The sequence below is a fragment of the Hippocampus zosterae genome, chromosome 9 (genome assembly GCF_025434085.1).
Source record: "Hippocampus zosterae strain Florida chromosome 9, ASM2543408v3, whole genome shotgun sequence".
Taxonomy (NCBI): domain Eukaryota; kingdom Metazoa; phylum Chordata; class Actinopteri; order Syngnathiformes; family Syngnathidae; genus Hippocampus; species Hippocampus zosterae.
The window spans coordinates 25,835,575-25,853,096 of NC_067459.1; the positions used below are offsets into that span (position 1 = coordinate 25,835,575).

At 52.3% G+C, this 17,522-nt stretch overlaps 2 protein-coding genes across 5 annotated transcripts; both read left to right on the plus strand.

Moving 5' to 3' along the window:
• The first annotated feature begins 590 nt into the window (after nt 1-590).
• On the plus strand, nt 591-7,403 carry LOC127607974 (uncharacterized). Of its 4 annotated transcripts, none has more exons than XM_052076769.1 (17): nt 591-927; nt 1,494-1,939; nt 2,381-2,521; nt 2,938-3,073; nt 3,170-3,420; nt 3,588-3,670; nt 3,792-3,832; nt 4,130-4,258; nt 4,342-4,422; nt 4,673-4,705; nt 4,795-4,887; nt 5,424-5,585; nt 5,660-5,833; nt 5,942-6,010; nt 6,096-6,170; nt 6,589-6,678; nt 6,749-7,403. In XM_052076769.1, exons 2-17 carry the CDS (start codon nt 1,629-1,631, stop codon nt 7,217-7,219), a joined length of 2,340 nt encoding a protein of 779 aa, XP_051932729.1. In that variant the 5' UTR covers nt 591-927; nt 1,494-1,628; the 3' UTR covers nt 7,220-7,403. The 4 variants fall into 4 exon arrangements, with proteins under 4 accessions (XP_051932729.1, XP_051932731.1, XP_051932730.1 ...); XM_052076770.1 differs by having other exon boundaries at nt 592-927; nt 4,673-4,693; XM_052076771.1 differs by lacking the exon at nt 5,424-5,585.
• Nucleotides 7,404-8,696: 1,293 nt separating this feature from the next.
• ccdc120b (coiled-coil domain containing 120b) lies at nt 8,697-17,372 on the plus strand. The gene is made up of 10 exons (XM_052076775.1): nt 8,697-9,386; nt 12,957-13,047; nt 13,359-13,489; nt 13,789-13,881; nt 13,977-14,097; nt 14,168-14,227; nt 14,322-14,475; nt 14,578-14,679; nt 14,772-15,680; nt 15,788-17,372. The coding sequence occupies exons 2-10, from the start codon at nt 12,996-12,998 to the stop codon at nt 15,882-15,884; spliced, it is 1,719 nt and encodes a 572-aa protein (XP_051932735.1). The 5' UTR covers nt 8,697-9,386; nt 12,957-12,995; the 3' UTR covers nt 15,885-17,372.
• Nucleotides 17,373-17,522: the final 150 nt, after the last annotated feature.

Here is a 17,522-nt window from a genome sequence, read left to right on the forward strand (position 1 = left end):
TCTGCAAAATCAACATAAATAGATCTGAATATGCGTAGCAAAAAACAAAACTAAACACTTCTAACCTCATATGTCTTGCGATTGGAAGCAGTGATTCGTCAGAAGTGAAGTTCAGTTTGAAGTGTGCCCTCAAGCTACCAATGTCAAACTTGTCAAGAGTATTTCTCGAGCACTTTCAAACAGCCATCGCTGCATACAAAGTGCTGTACATGGAACAATTTAACATGCACAATAAACAGTAAGACAAATCGGTAATAAAGGCGGTAGAACGCACCAAACGGTAAAACCAAGAACAAATCTAAGTCATGCTGAGTCGAATGCCGAAGAATACAAGTGAGTTTGGAGGAGGGCTTTGAAGATGGGCGGGAGGAGGCTTGCCGAATGTTCAGCGGGAGCTCATTCCAGAGAGAGGGACCAGCAACAGAAAAGGCTCCATCCCCTCTGAGCCTCAGTTTAGTTGTCAAATAATCGCAGAAGCGTGACTAGTCGTTTTAATAAGAGAAGTGAAAACATTAGAATTCGACCAACCAATCGAAGCACGAAGGCAGCACAGCTGAGTTCCCATTACGAAGAGTATCTAAGTACAGTGTGAGAGTTCACTTCACTGCGCTTTCTTCAATTACACTACTCCGTTTCTGAACAAATACACAGCCTTGAAGCCCTCATAATATAGTTACGCACTTCCCCGGCATTTTTATAACACGGTATAGGTTTCCGATTAAATGCAAACTACCAGAACGAATCTGGGTTACTTCCAGCGGGGTTTTCGGCAGCGGATTGTCATCTTTGGTCGACTCTTTAGTGCTACCGCAGCTTCCGTCGTTGTCATCTATGTACTAGCTAGGTAGCTAGGTTAGCACCCGACAGTAGAGTCCAGTGGAATCGCGGTGTTGTGCTGTCAATTAGGTAGAGCGTATTCTCCTCAAGGTTCGTGATTCTGCCGTGCCATCGAACCGAGGAACGCGCATTGTTCGGTCGCACACAAAGTCTATGCGTGCTATTGAGAATTGTGGAATTTCTTCACTGCGACCATGAATTTAGCTTTAGCATTTTGGTGCTAACGTTAGCATGCGGTGTCTTCTGCTTTTCAAATACCGGCTTACCTGGCGCCAGTTGGTTTCAGAAATTGCATTCGATTTGTCCAGAGGTATGTCCGATTGAAGCGATTAACAGCGGCTATGTCAGAGTCTAGACCTATTCAATTGGAGGACCTTCATTTAAATCGCCTTTTTTTGTGACCATAGGGTGTTTCATGGCAAATTTGCCACGCATCATTGCTCATTTCGCAACACAAAGAGCAAATCCTGAGAGTGTATTTAGGATAACCACTAATATTGTGATGCTTTCACGTCAAACTATTGCTATTTAGGAATTCAGTCATGCGTGAATCGATCCCATTGTATTACATTACATTTGATTCATGGACTTAATGTACATGTGCTTAATTGCTGGTTACGTATGACCTTTTTTTGTTTTTGTAACCTCCTGACCAGCTCTGGATTCCACAGGCAAGGGACTGGATCAAGGTGAAACATGGATGTGAAGAAAACACTCCTCATCGGTTATAGACAAACTCAGTTGTCTCCTTAAAACAGCCCTGACTGTTTTCGGTTGAAACTCTTGCACCAATGGACGGGGAAGAGCCGCAGCCTTCTGCGGACGGAGATGCGGGCCGAAACGCAGAGAAGACCAGCAAAGTAGGGAAAGCACATAAACACGATGCATCAGGAAGCTCCATGCCGGATCATGTCGGGGAAGCACATGGAGTGGAGAATCAGACACAGGATGTCAAGCCCCCTGTTGGCTGTCCTCCCACTGACTGGTTGGAGCCGCTGGAAGATGATGAGCAAGGCGAAGATGATGAAGAAAGCTTAGCGGGAGAAAGTGAAAAGAGTCATGCTGTAATAGGCAGTGGGAGTGCTAATAAAACTCTCACTAGGTAAGTTCACATCGAGATGTTTTGTATCTCATTTCCATTATATTATGCAGAGATGCTGTTCCTCGGTTTTCAAATTTACTGGTCATATAATACTGATAATGCAAATAATTCAGAATGATGATAAAATTAGATGTAGGTATCCTGAAATGAATCTGTAAAACATTTGAACCAAAAGCCAAATGAGATGTGTTCTCATGAATAGCAAATTGTGTTCTAAACGTGTCCATATCCAATACCTGACTTATCAGGCGGCAATTTAATGCAGTCTTTTATTTGATACAGGTTTTGAATTGGGTCACACTGGATGTACCAAAGGAGGTGTCAATTGTGCGCTTTTTATTGTTGTTTCTGAAAGTTTTTTTTTTCTGAGGATTGCCATTTTATTTAACAAAGTGGAATTATACTCTGGCATGACCCCCTCGCTTGTTTTCTGTACTTTAGAATTGTCCGACCTCGACGTAAGCGCACCCATCCCGATGAGGGGTGGTTTGACTTCCCGGAACTTGGAGAGGGTTGGAAACGCAAAGAGGTTATTCGACAATCTGGTTCTAGTATTGGACAAATGGATGTCTATTACCTCAGGTAACAACTTTTTGACCTCTTCAAAAAATGCTATTGCACAATTGCATTCTGAGGGTCAAATATATTATATTGAAGCCCAACAGCAGGTCTGCATTTTCTTTCCCGTTGAAAAATTACACAGCAGTGTCAAATCAAGCAATATGAGCCATTCTTGAAGCAAAGACTTCAAGCAAAATTGCGAATTTCTCCATTGTGAGACAAATAAAGGTTTTCTTATCTAATCTTAAAATGGGATTTACTTGTATGGATTAAAAAAATCTTGACTAAAATTAAAACTGTGAGCGATGAGTAATAAACCACTCAAATTTGACTGAATGTAACTTGGGTAGGTAAATTGTTTGTTCTGATATTCAGATGGAATAGCCAAAAGCAGGTTGGAGGTGGCCAAAAGCTACATTGACTTTTCCCATCCACAGTCCTGAAGGTTATCGGGTGAGAAGCAGAGTCGAGCTGATGACGTTGTTTCTGGGAGTCCAAGACATATCAAATTTTGACTACAAGGCGGGGAAGTTCCATAAGGGCGAAATAAAACAAACTCGAGGCAGACGGAAGGTATTGTCCCCACTATAATATTCAATCTATTTAATATTCGTCTTTTAATGTTGTTGTTGTTTTTTCTTTCTTACTTTTTGCTTCCTGAACCGCCAGAGGAAGACGCGGGAGCGGTCCTCCTCAGAGTCCAGCTGGGTGGACAAAGGAGAGAGGGCAGAGAGTCCGGAGTTTCAGCCCAAGCGCCCTTCCAATAATTGGGCCAAATCCTTCCTCTCCAATGACACAATTTCCCAAATTGCTAGCAAAGAACCTGTCGTACCGAGTATTAAAATTAAATTACATCTGCCCTCGATATCCAAACCGCACCTCTCCATCAAGGGACAGCCGGGGCCGGACGATAAAACATTGTGAGTTCAGTGCTCGGCGTGAAATTCCAACCACGTCTCCTCAACGCTAGCTAACAACGCGTTGACATGAAGCTACTGCTGCCGTCGCCGCCGCTGCTAGCGACCGCGTCTACATTCACGCACGGCATCGATCCAGAAGAACTCAGCGTTGTTTGATTTCTCAACAGATTGTGTTCCAAATGCGGTATGCCGTTCATTGGCACGTGGTACGACAGACAAAGAAAGAGACCCTCTTGCCCTTCGTGTTGGGGTAGGCCAGCGAACGTGTGTTTGAAGAGTCATTTGGAAGAATGAGAAAAGAGTGTCAATATATCGTCAAATAATTGCCGCCAGGCCGACTCATCCTCCACTCTTGTGTTTCCACTCCCCAGCCTCAAAGACAATCGAGCACCCGTTGATTCGGATGCGGAAGGTAACGTCGTCTTTTCAACGAGCCGTTTGCATGCCGTGCATCAAGATATCGAGCGTCTGTTGCTTTCGGCTGACTCTGAACTCACAACTACCGATAGCGTCATTTGTCACGCTTCCTTACGTGGACGTAGTTAATAAATGAAAAGAATGCGTTCAGTATGGTGGCTACATCCGAACAAAAACGGTGGAAATGCATCTGAATGTTTTGCCTCTCGCAACAAAATGTGACATTGGTGAGAGTATACAGAGCAACAAAATAGTAGCGGCATAACAAAGGTCTTGTTTGCACCAACTTTAGTGGATTCCCTGCGGGCAGTGTGTGGGGTGTCACATGACTGTCAACTGTGGCCAGTGCGCCAACTGCAAGAGTCCAGAGAACCGCAAACGCATCTGCCGAATGCGCAAATGCCTCTGCCCAATTCGCAAAGTAAGACGATGGGGGGGCACGGCGCTTCTTTGATATGACTGTTAACAAGTCCCAATGATCCAAATGATCTTTGCCTCCTTTAGAGTTCGGAAACCGAAAGTGTCCTTCCAAAGATGGCGGACAACGATGTTCCGGAATTACTGGACGACAACGCCAGTTTGCAGGTGATTGTTTCGTCTTTGCGGAAGGCATGCTGCGGAGAAGGAAGTAGCTCGTGTGAAAACTCAAAGCAACTTGACACTCAGATGAGTGCAGGTTGCTGGCTCAGAGAAATTCCCCTTGGTAACACCATTTATGATACATAAAATTAAAAAAAAAAAAATTGGGGGGGCAGCAGTTGAACCTTGCTCAAGTTCTACCTGCATGCCATTTTTGTGAATATGTTCTCATGCATTTGGTGTGTCTGTTTTGCAGGAGGAACCGATGGACTCCCAGGTGCTATTTCCAGTTGTGTAAAATCAATGACATGGTGGAGGGGGCGGGATGACCCGCGTTGCATTTATTTCGTCATTCATCTAATGTTGTTCATCCTGTAGCTGCCGGAGCTAAAAAGCAGCGAAAACGAGAACTTTTCTTCCAACGTGGACTTTGACGACGACGATGACTACTCAACAGACGATGATGATGATGTGAGTCCGTTTTTGTGAGGTTTTGCTTTGCTAAATGTTGCTGGTCAAAGCAATAACAAAGAATTCCTCCCGTTATTCGGACTAACCTTGAACGATGGTAAGCCTCTCTTTTCTCAAGAGCACTTTGAAACGGTCATTTATGCCTTCGGCACATCCCGGCTGGATGACGGTAACGCACTTGATTTGGAGTCGGCCGATCCTCCATGAGGTGTCTCCAGTTGGTCCAAAATGCCGCCGCTCACGTCGTGCGTGGGAGCACATCAGTCCTGGCTCCCCGCTACATTTTTGAGTTCTCTCGAATAACGATGTTTTGAAATCATGAAATGGCCTGGCCTCACCTTGCCTCTCTGAGCGAGCTCCTCTGCCCCCTACGCACCTGCCCGTAGGGAAAGTGGGGAAAAAAGGGGAAATCTCCGGTTATTCGCAACTCGTGTTTTGACGTTTGTCACGTTAAGCAGACAAACGGCTCTTGGCGTTTCTTGCCGTCCACTCCGGTTTGCCTCAATGGAAACGTGTACGTGTGTCCATATTTTCAGTGGCACAGGAAGCGGAAACGACGCGCCTGCGGCCAATGCGACGCGTGTCTCTGCAGGAAGGACTGCGGCACGTGCGATTTTTGCGTTGACAAACCCAAGTTTGGCGGCAGCAACAAAAAGAGGCAGAAGTGTCGCCAGCGACAGTGTCAGAGACAGGCAATGGTACATGGCTGCCAGTCGTCCTTTCGCCTGCTTCCGCGCCCATTTGACAAAAGTGGATGGCTTTATTTCCGCAGAGGCACTTGCTCCCCTTCCAGATGTCTCACGGCGCTTATAGGTCGGACGATCCGTCGCTGCCGGGCAGGCCGCGGCCTCACTACACGTACAGTCGAAAGACAAATTTAAAGAGGAGTAAATTGCCAGCGGGCTGTTGGGACTTCACTGACGAAGACGACGACGACTTCCAAGACGTTAGTCTTTTTTTTTTTTTTTTTTTTTAATGACCATTTCTTTTAAACCAGAAATGGAAATGTCCTTTCTCGGTAAAAGTTTGGACAATGTATACGTTCTCCTTTTAGATTGGCTGGAGCGCCGAACCTTCGCGCAGTAACACAAACGACATTAACTCCATGGACAAGTCAAAACAGGTTGGACAGATTATTATTTTTAAACATGCTTTTGACACTGCTTTTAGAATCCCATAATAAAAGACGTAATCCTTTGTGTCCCTAGTTGAATCGTTCCATTTTGGAAGATCAAGAAATGGCAAAAAGAGACGCCCACCAAAGCAACAGCAAAGGCTCTCGAGTAAGTTGTCTCTCATTCTCAGCAGCTGACGGGCACATCAGTGCTTGTCCGTTATGAGCCTTGTTACCAGGCAGATTTTGTCATCACTTGAGAAAGTTCATGGGATCCCCCTCCCCTTTTCTCTATTTCATATACAGTATGTATACATTTAAATATACACATTCACACCCGTGCGTGAAAAGTCGCGCATGTCTCATGGAGGATACGATATGGCAGATGCCTGCCAACAGTAAAATGTTCAGCCCCCGTTGCACATTCAGTATTTGAAAAGGTTCCAAACCTTGGGCCGTCTACTCCTGTCGTGACTCAGATGAAGATCAGAGCGGATTTTATGGCCAATTGATGCATCAATCCAGGTCATTCCAAAGGGTTGGCCTCCTTTTTCTCACAACGGCATACTTGTCATTTCTTTTTGCAGGAGCAGCAAAACGAAAGGAATGAAGCAGAGTCCCAGCTTGAGACGGATCGTCCGAGGCCCGTCCAAGAGGAGCATCACGAGTTGCCGATGGTCAGCGTTGAATAAAAAGGACGGCGGCTGTGTCGCCGGGTGATTTTTGACCCCCTTTTGGCCTCCTCAGATCACGCAGATCTTCAGTTTGGCCGCCAATCCCGTGGAAGCGGCGGAGGACAGCGATAACCAGCTGGTGAATCTGCTGACTTCTTTGCGCTGCACCTCGCTGCCGATCCTCTGGTACGCCGTCATGGCCAAGGGCCCGCAGATTCAGCTGGTCCAGTGCTCGAAGCAGTCCAACATGTCGGACACCATCGTGTTGATCGACCCGGGCTGCTTCTATCAGGTGACGGTGCAGAAGCAGCCGCTCTTACCCACCCACTCGCTCTATCGCAAATTCCCGCACAAGTTAACGTCTTCCACCCAAGTGGTCAGTCTGCTTTTGGGCCTGGAGAAATATGCCCTGTGCCAGGGCTTGCCCCCCAAGGAGCCCTTATCCAGCCAGGCCCCCATTACGTTGGAGCGGGCCTCGACGTGCGAGTTTCTGGTCAAGAAAAACGTCAACGTCTGCTTTTACTGTAAATTGCTTTGCGATTGAGGACGCTGCGCTCGGGAGTGGGACCAAGGCGGAAGAGGCCGCCGTTCTACCGCCTACTGTGCGGCTTGACCTCTGAACCGGAAGAGTTCCGTTGAAGCGTCACCAAAGGCATTCCGAGGACATCGGGCGCACGTCTTTCCGTCATTGTTTTTCCGTTTGGCTCCATTAAAGTCGCCCAAAGCTCTCTGACTGATGGTCTCGCTCGCCCTTTTCCTTGAATCGCTACGTCGGCGCCGTGCCTCACGTCTTCTCCGTCGGGCTGTCTGTCCTTGGCCAAATTGAAGTCCCATCACCACTCTTACTTGAACTTATTCATTTAACTTGTTGGTTGCTTTATCTCAAACGGGCTTTTGTTCATGTGGCACTCTGAGGAAGGCAAACGACTTCCACCGAAACATGTTTGCTAAATAACAACAACAAAAAGTGTGAGATTAAGGAACCAGGTTCAAATAGGCCTGCGTGGGTGTTCTCTGGCTACTCTGATTTCCTCCCACATTCCAAAAACATTCACGGCATGTTAAGTGTCAGTCAAAAGTGATTTTTTTTGGGGGGGGGGGGGGTCTTTCCAGGGGCAACGTTTTGACTGCGCTGTTGTCATTTCATTGGAAATGTGTACCTAATATTGCGGTCCTTGGGTAGATGTACAATTTTTCTGGCAGATTATTCCTTCCGTTAATCCTTTTGATCCGTGATCCAAAATCCAGATTGGCAAAAATCCTCCAGTGGCTAAATTGGAATAAAACTGAGCTCCATATTTTTATTCCTTAAAAACATTCCATGTGTCTCACGGTAGTGATGGAATGCATTTTTTCAGGTCACGCCACACACTTGTTGCTAGGCAGGCTTTTGAGGAGCTCACAGTCCAATTGTTCAGTGTGGAATATAGTACGTGCTGTATATAGGCCATTTGGATGGGAAGCTGCGTGCCACTGGAGAGAGAATCATCAGAAACCCAAATGAACCGACGATTGGTTTATTTGCTTGCAGGCGGTGCGCTGAAGTAGTGGTTAGCACGTTTGCCGTTCTCCCCGGCCATGAGTGGATTCTCCTCCTAGCTCCAAAACGTTGCATGCCAAGTGAATGGAAAACTCTTCCCGACGTCTGACTGCTAGCCCGAACGGTTGCCTGTCGATATGAGGCTTGCGATTAGCCGGTGACCAGTTTAGGGTGTGCGGGGCCTTTCACCCAAAGACAGCTCTCACGATGAGAGTAAGCCGTATCGAAAACAAAGGGCTGGATGTCCATCGGCAACCAGAATAGGAAGACAGCTTGTGCTTTTCCTCATTCCAATGTACGGTTGTTCAATTGACCTCAGATGCCCACTGAGTAGAATGCAAGAGTTTGGAACGGTGTAACAGTCATACTTCGCCTATGAAGTGAAGTACTGTACTTATTTGAGACAAACCTAGGTGGGCCCCCAAGCAAGCTGCAAGAGGAATATACTTGAACAAGAACTGAGGGGTGGATACCTTTATCCCTTCTTGTTAGTGTATCGCGGCAACTTGGCCAAACAACTAAATGTTCTTCCGCCAGATGGCAAAATGTAGATAAGAAACTTGATTATCCACTTTTTTTTGTTTGTTTGTTTGATGGTGAGGATTTTTCCCCCTCCCGATATGTGCCTTGGCTCAATAAAGGTTGGAAAACGCCGGTCAGTCGAGAAAGAAGTCAAACGGCGCCATCTGCTGGGCGCGCCAGGAAGATTCTCCACCGGCTGCCCCCGATTTTGTTGCGGCCGGGGGAGTGTGTCGCGACGTTGTGTACAAGTCCTTTTACCAGCGCGGGTTTTCGCCACATTGAATCCGTTTTGCTCATTTGTTTTGGAGAAGGAAAGAGCGAGGAGGCCTCGTTTGGATTCGGTCGGAGACGTGCTGCGTGTGGGCGGCGCTTAGCGCTGCCGTTTCCGGAGCTTGCTCCAGCCAGTCGCGGCACTCCGCTTCGGCTGCGATGCCGGCCGCTCACCGTCGCCGTTCGGGTCCGAGAGGTGTCCCGCGTCGGGGGTGAGCCTTCCTTCCCGCGGGAATCACAAGTTGGACGCCGAGCTCTCGTCGGACGCGTGTGCCGCTTGCCCTTAAAGCTTGTTCGCTTCGGAGAATGGGCGCGCGATGATTCCCGTTCCCGTCTTGAGGACGGTGGAGACCTCCCAAGGCATCGGTCATGCTCTCCGGTAAGAGGGGTTTCTTCTCCAAAGCATTTCATACAAGCGTTCGAGCTAAAGATCACTACATGCAAAAATAGAAGAGAAGATTTGAGGGGATTTTTTTTAATAACCGCGCGCGTGTGTGTGTGTTTGTGTGTGAGAGCGAGATAGTGTCGTCTGCGGCTATGCAGATGCACGTCCGTGAATGCAGCCTCACTCGCCCGAGACGCCACTTGAAATGCGCCGGATGTACACGAGAGCACACCGAAGCTCAACGTATCTTTCACCAACGTTACGGACACTGCGAGCGAGTCGTTTTCGGCGGCACGTCGCCGATTGCCAGCGCATCGACTCGAATTAAAGCGCGCAGGCTCACGGGACAAATGCGTGTCACGCTCCCCCCCTGTTGCTGAACTGTTGTGGCGAGAAATGCGGGCGTCGAGACGCGTTTGTGCGTTTTTTTTATGGAGGCTATTTCCCCATGCGGCAGTGCGAAGGCCCGTCGTTAACGGGGAGTTTAAAAAACAAAACAAAAAGGGACTGTGAGGCTCAGTCAATGCCCGTAGGGGGATTCTCCGGTGGCGTCCCTTTTGCAGTGTTTGCAAAACAGCCCCCTCGACTGTTGTATTTGCCTCGCGGGACGTTGGGCCTTTCCCAGTTGATTGATTGCAGCCTTTGATCGCGATGGCCTTAACACATGCCGCCGCGTCGCGTTTGTTTTGCCTCCGCGCTCTCATGTCGGCCCATCTGCTTCGTGCCGAGCCACTCCCTCTGACACTTCTTGGCGTGTCGCTCCCAAACATGACGAGGAGTGGATGTTGAGCCAGATCTTTTTGGCCGGGTTGACATTTCTCGCCCATAGGACACCCACATCAGCTTTGGACGCCGTGACTTCAGCTGGCACTCGCCGCTTTGCCGGTGGAAAGCCAAACTTGTGGTTTGTCAGAAAGCCGCCGTCTCGGCACAGCACTGGACGTTTTTTTCTTTGGGGTATCAGGATGCTCCTAACAACACGCCGCGCGGAGGTTTCCGAGCACCCCGGGGGGGCCCTCCCAGATGGCAAGATTGCCTGCCGGTTGGCGTGTCGAGGTGCTGTCATATGACGGGTCTGCCGGGGCTACTTGAAGATTTTTTTCCCCACCCTCTACACCTGGACTTGATTTATGCTGAGAAGGGGAAAACTCCTCTGCAGCGTCCCGGGGCAATCCACTTTGAGCCCCTTTGAGCGAATGCTTTGAAAAGAGGTCCGGCGAGGATTAGATTGCGATTTCCAGGTGTTGTATGCAACTTCAAAGCAGAGCGCTCCAGAAAATGTCCACATTGACATCGTCAATTGTCTGCCATGGGATGCTCGCGCTCGCCATCGCAGCACAATGGCGAGCGCGTGGCCCGGTCGGGTCGGGTCGTTGCGTAGCAAGCGCGTGCCCGAAGAAGTCGCACGTGTCCCGCCTATCAAATAAACAAAGCCCGCCCGTCGACGAGGATGCAGGGGTCACGGTTGGGACGGGTCATCATGAGTTGTCGCCCAAAACCGTTGGACAAGCAGATGTTCTCTGTGGTCGTCGCGGGAAAGCAAAGCCGTGACCTTGCTTGATGAGCGCGCACGTGCGTGTCCACAACAGCCACAGCTGTGTCAACACCAGGGGCGGACGGCGAGCGCGAGACCGCGTCCCAGCTGCTCCTTTACACGTCGGACGCTCCAACTTTCGCACGGCCGGCTGGAGCACGAAGCACATGGCAGCGCGATGGAGTTCGCGCGCCTTATCGGAAGCTAACCTTGTCGCTTCCGCTAATGCTAAGCGACGCCTCCAGCAACGGGATTGGAATCTCCGTCGCAGGCCTCCGCCTTTGCTCTGGCGGACTTGAATGTGAAACTCCTCGTTGATTTGCATGCGTGTGATGCCGCGCGGAGGAAGCTGACTCGTGTGGTGCGGCTCACGTTTAAGGCGACGTCGCCCGGCACGCGAGCCGCCCGCAACCGCTCACCCCGGTCCGCGCCAAACAAAACGCCCGTCGCCTCGGCGTCCCGCATTCATATCCGCACGTTCTTATCGCTGGCGATCCTCCCTCCCTTTGATGCTGCTCCCAGTTGATCTGATCCCTCCTGCCGGCACACCCGCAGGCCATGCCGTGGAATGTGATGCGGTCCCGTGGTTTGTTTTTGAAGAGTGGGGGGGTACGTATATCTCTGCCTACATCTGCACACCAGATGTTCTCACATTTTGTGCTGTTCATCCTCAGGTGTGTGTGTGTGGTGGGAGGGGGTTCTCTGTTGCCTTTTGGAGGGGTGGGGGGGGGCGCAGCAGGAGGTTTCTGCAGTCTGTGATCCACAATGGTCACAACACACGTCCAAGTCGACACGCCGGTCTTTGCTTTGCCTTTCTACTTTTTGGTGAGCCGCTCGATTTTGCCGCGCCTTCAGCGCTCTGCGCACGGCGGTGTTTGTTTTCAAGCGCTGGAGAAATGCGCTCGAGTGGAGGACAAGAGTTGCCAGCCGAGGGCCAGGACGGAGGCCCGTGCAAACGGCAAAGTATTCCAACTATGCGCGCAGACAAAGCGCACTTCAATCAGTGTTGTTTGTAGCAGCCAAAGGCAAGGCCTTGTCTTCTTGCTTGACCCCCCCAAAAAGCTGCCGTGGCTTGCAGGCGGGCGGCCGTTTCTTACACAAGACGCGCAAACGTTTCTCCTTCAAAGATGGGATGGCGGCAGAAGAAGCCTCCAGGGCGGGCTGATCTTTCGCTCGGCCCTCAACCATCCAGAAAAAAAACTCCAAAATCCAAATCACATCACGATTTCTCGGAATGGCGAGCGGGAGACATCCGGGGGCCTGTTTCTGGTGATGAGGATTATGGCAGAAAAAGGGCAGAGACTATTTTGGGATGTCATGTCTGGGACGGAGCCTTCGGCGCTAACGAACCTCAGCCATGTGAAGACGCGTTAGACGATGCTCGTGGCTTTGGAATAAAAAGTCAATCGGCTTGAGGGCGTTTTCCTTGGGACGGCAAATCCAGAGTAGTGCCGCCGCGTCCGGCTAACGTCAAGCTAACATCCAGCTAAGGTGCAGCTATTTGTTGATGCAGAACGGTCGCGCCCAGCCTCCTTCTGGCTTCTGCTATTTTGGGGGCTTGTCTCCAAGACGTGATGAATATTCACCTCCTCTTTGCAAATGAATCGCTTTCCCATCCATTCACCAGCTCACTTTCGACTTTGCCTTGGGCCGCGACAACTTTGCAAGCTTCTTTTTTTAAAACCAGTTCTTAAGCACAAAAAAAGAGGGTGCCCCCCCCACCCCCATCCAATACGGTATATTCATACATTCATAGCCCCAAAGACCCCCGCGGGCAGCCCGCCCCTCCGCCCTGAAAAGGTGTGAAAAACGTCCACGCCGGTGTATCTGACGTCGCGGCTTTTGTCTTTGCAAGGTTTCCGTCGTGAGCTCTGAAGCGCAGGCGGCGTCTCCCGATGCTACGCGGGAACCCCGCTGACCACGGACTCTGCGCCTGGGGGCGGGGCGTGGCCCACGCGGCGAGGTCAGCCAGCCCGAACGCCGACCTTCCGTCCGGGCTCGGATCTCAACCCCGGCTTTGCGTCCCTTAGGTGAGGGCGCGGATCGGCGGGAGCCCGCCATTACGGCGCATGGAGGTCAAAGGTCATCTGATCACATCCATGGGTTTGCTGGGCGCTCTGGGTGAGTCGCGACACCTTCGTGTCGAGGAATTTTCAGCCAAGCGCGTGAAAACAAAAGTCTTTGTCTTAGCGGGTTGAGCGCCTGAAACAACATCCGCACGTGTCGAGGCCCCAATACGCACATTCTGACGCCACGGCTGTCGGAGAATGGCCTTTTTTCCGCGTGTGACACTGTAAGCGGGCTGCGAAGGTGCAAATCGTCATCCCACCTTCGCACGAGACCTCGCTTTTATTTTTAGAAGAGGGAGAAAAAAACCAAGTCATCACAGCGGGCAGGTTTTGAAGCCGGCCGGTGTGAAATGTGTCCCGCAGATGCGCAAGTGCGCCACGACGGCAAGCTGCAGGCCGAGCGGGTCGCGGCTCTGCAAGAGAGGAAGCGGGCCCTGGAGGCGCTGCTCAGCGCTCGCGTCGACGAGCTCAAACTTGTTTGTTTCCAAGAAGCCGTGAGTAGCACCTTGGAAGCACTTCAGCCCGCGCCGCCGTTTCACCGCCGACATTCGACGCCGTTGCTCCTGTTGTTTTTTTTTGCTCTCTGATCAAAGACAGTCTCGTCTCACCTGATATTTCAAACTAATTCAATGTCACTCTTAACTCATTTTGTAGCAGCCAATTCTAGACCAAGTCTGAAAAGACGTTTCAGAACGTCTTTGGGAGTGAATGAGTTAACCGTGTTTTTTTTCGAGGACCCTCCCGAGTGGCGTCCCGTTCTGAAGGGATTTCGGCTAATTGAATTTCCGCGCAGGAGCTGACGGGGAAGCTGCCGCGAGCCTTCCCCCTGGAGACGGGGGAGAAGCCCCCGACGGTGCGGCGCAGAGCCGGCGCGCCTCCTCCCAACGTAAGTCAAGGCCGCTCGCGGCGTCACGCGACGGCGCGCTCGCGGCCTCGCCCTTCGTGCCGTCCTCCAACGCCTCGGACTGTGCCCGGCCGCAGGACGACGTCGCCCGCGGGAGGCGGATGAAAGCCATGTTGACGGGCGCCCTGTACCGGCACGCCGAGTCGGACGGGAACCTCCCCAACGGCAAGAGGACGGTTCACCGCGGCTGTCACACGGGTAAGAAACGTGTTGCGCCAGTCCGATTTTTGCTTTATTTTTTTTTTGTAATCATCCTTTTGTCCTCCAGAGGGCGGCGTCCCGTCGGAGAGCACGAGCTCCGTGTCCGATTCAACGTCGCACGACGACGGTAGGTTGTCATTTTTGCGTCCGTACGAAACGACGAGCGTGCGGCGCCTTGGTTCCACGCGCTGGTCGGCCCACTTTGTCTTTCCCGCGCCAAGAGCGCCCCCCCGGCGTGGCCGCCGATCGGCGCTCCCTGTCGCAGCCCGGCCTCAGCGCCGCCAGCCCCGACCGCGCCATCCGAAAGAAACTCTCTCCCGTCGAGATTTACTACGAAATGAGGACCCGGCGGAATTCCCTCACCGGCTCCGTCAGGTACGGCCCCCCGCCTTTGCCAACCGGAACCGGGGGATCCACCTTTTGAATTTGGAGCCTTCTCCGCGATCCGTCTCCTCATGTGGCTTTTGTCTTTCGCAGCCCGACTCACTCTTTGCCAAGAAGCGCGTCCAACGCGGAAGGCAGAAGCGTTCCGGCGACGCCCCTCTTGGCCCGCACCACAGCCATCAGCGTTCACGTCAGGCACGTTTCCTTTCATACACTCCAATGTTTTGTCGGCTTTGGTTTTTTGGTTGACATCGGAATCCCCCTCCCTCCCCGTTTCCCGATCGTAGGTCGGACGCGTCGGGGAGCAACGGCTTGAAACAGTGGTCCGGCAGTCTGGACGCGCCCTACATGATCCCACTGGCCCGGGAGGGCCTTTCCACCTCCAGAGCCAGACGCAGCTACAGCTCGGAGGCCCTGCTGGATCGCTCCGGCCTCCCGGACCGCCCCCCAAATGGCACGCGGCCCGCGGGGGGGCCCCGCGAGAGCTCGCAAGCGCCCGCGGACGGGAATCTACGACACGTTCGCCCGGGCGGCCCCGAGAAGCGGGCGGACGGCTCGGGGGAGCGGGCCGAAACGACGGGGGGCCGGGGGGCCGGGGCGGGCCGCGACGACCCCTTGACGGACTACGTGTGGGGACAGCGGCAAAGGATGCGAGCGCGGCCCGACCTCTTCCGGTCCCCGCCCTCTCGGCGCCCCCGCGGCCGAGGAGCGGCCCCCGACGCCGACGGCTTCTCCCGCTCCCAGCTGCATCTGCCGGGCGCCGCCCCCCCTTTCAGCCCCGCGGTGGGCCGGGGCGCTCCGGCCGACGCACGCGGGGTCAAGGTGGCCAGGACCAAATCTTGCGGCCCCTTCGTCCCTTTGCGGGAGGCCGCCCCGCCGTCGGCGTACGAGTCGCGCCTTCCCGCCCCCGGGACGGAGGCGTCCGTCCGCGCCTTCCCGGGAAGAGCCCCGCAATTGTCCCTGGCCACCCCCGAGGACGCGACGCGCAGCCTGCACAAAGCGCTGGCCCTGGAGGGACTGAGAGACTGGTACCTTCGCAACGCCCTGGGCTACCCTCCCAAGGGCCACCAAGCGGGCGTTTCGCGGCTGTCGCACGCCCGCCCCCAGGCGCAGTCCGTCCAAGGCCAAGCGGGCAACCCCCACAGGCCTCAAATGTCCCAGTCCGTCAGCTTCCACGGCCACCCGCTGCACGGCAGGTCGGTAGTGCCGCTCTCTCGCGCGGTTGTCCCCCCCCCCCCCCACCCCCCTTTGGCGATTGAGACGCACAAAGACCAGTTTTCACGTGTGTTGCTTTCCCCGACAGGTCAACTGAGCTGTCCCTCTATCAGGAGACTCCTCACCCGCAGACGCAAGAAGGGGCCCCCGAGGAGCCCAGCGCAGACCCGGGCACCCTCGTCTGAAGCGGGGGGGTGGGGGGGGAGCCAAAGGACCGAGCATCCGCCCCAAGTCCAGACTTGAACGGGGAAACAAAACACGGCGACCTCGGCGGAAAAATGAGCGTCACCAACGCCGGGAAGCCGCGCGGCGTGAAAAGCCCCGTCGGGAGGCGATCCCGTCGTGCGGGTCCCCAGCGTTCACTGAGAATATTGTCCAGCCGTCCCTCCGAACGGAGACGGGTCTCCCCCGCATCTACTTTTTCTATCACTTTTGTAGCTCTCCAAAAGTTCTATTGAAGACAGCCTGTGTTGCTCATGAAGCACGATGACATGCAAGTCAAGGTGCGTTTGCGGACGATTACAAGCAGAACGAAAGAAAACAAAAAGAGACCTCGATCTCCATCTGCCATTCGTTTTCCAGCCGTTCCTACTTGTCAACGCGGACATGCCAAACGGGCCGGAAACTCGAGTCGAGCAGAGCGCTTTCCAATCCTCCCCAGCGGTCGTATTTAGCCTCTCGCTTTTGAACGGAATCCAGTGAAGCGGCCGGCCGGCTGGCCAGCGACGCCACCGAAAGTTGGGCCCCTTTGATTGGTCGTCATCGCAGACGAGCGGCCGGGGCGCTCGCAGTCGTCATCGGCCTCTTTCGCCCTGTAAATAGTGTCCAGGATCTTTTAGTTCCTTCCTAACAAGTCGGATTTTTCAACTAACTGCACGTTTCCACTTTTCATGAATTTGATTTTCTGCTCACATCAAGCACCAAAAAGTTGAGGCCGCCGTCCCGTTGTTGTTCTGAGTGAGCCGGGCTCACGCCAGAAAATGGATCTCTGCCGATCATTTGAACATTTCCACCACTCTACTCGTTTTTGTCGGGTTGTTGTTTTTGTTTCACGTCACAGTTTGGTGTCGGCCGCAGAGAAAAAAGACGCTTTGCATTCCGTTCCATCCATTTCTTAGTTTCGGCGACATCCAATTGTAATCCGTTTGATGTCAACGGAACTTGGCGTATTTTTGAGCGTACGTACGATCTTTGGACTCATTTGAATGTATTTCTTTGTTTGATGCTGTACGTTTCCTACTGGCGACCAAACCGTAGCACCCCCCCTGCGGATTTAATGTTCAAACATACTCGGCTTATAGGATTTTCCGAAAAGACCAAATGTCTGTGCACTGGGAGTCGAAATGTATTTTTCTTCGAGCGGAGAAGAACTTTAGCTCCAAATCTGGTCTATTCCTCAACTTGAAGCCTTTGTAGCAATCTACTGTAGCTCATTCTCATCGGTCAGTGCGGGAATGAACGCGTTCGAGCCGTCATACGCAGCGGGGTGACTTGCTAACATCCGAGTCTCTCTTGCTCTCTCTTTTAATGTGTTGAAATAGCGCCGTTGCGTCTCCGTTCATTTAACGGGTCTATGAAATCAGGCTCAGTAGGCCTTCCCTTATCCTCGATGTACCCGTACGTATGCAATTGTGCATTCATTCGACTCAAATAAAGTTTCATGTTGCAATCAACTGTTTTGCATCTCACAGGCTGACTTTAGTATCGGACGGTTCCACGTTTGATTTGAGGCGAAGTTGAATGGCGTGATACTGTGCGAATGGACGATAAATCTTCCAGTTCTAGAAAAGAATGGCAACCAAATGCGCTTGTGAGTGAGGGAA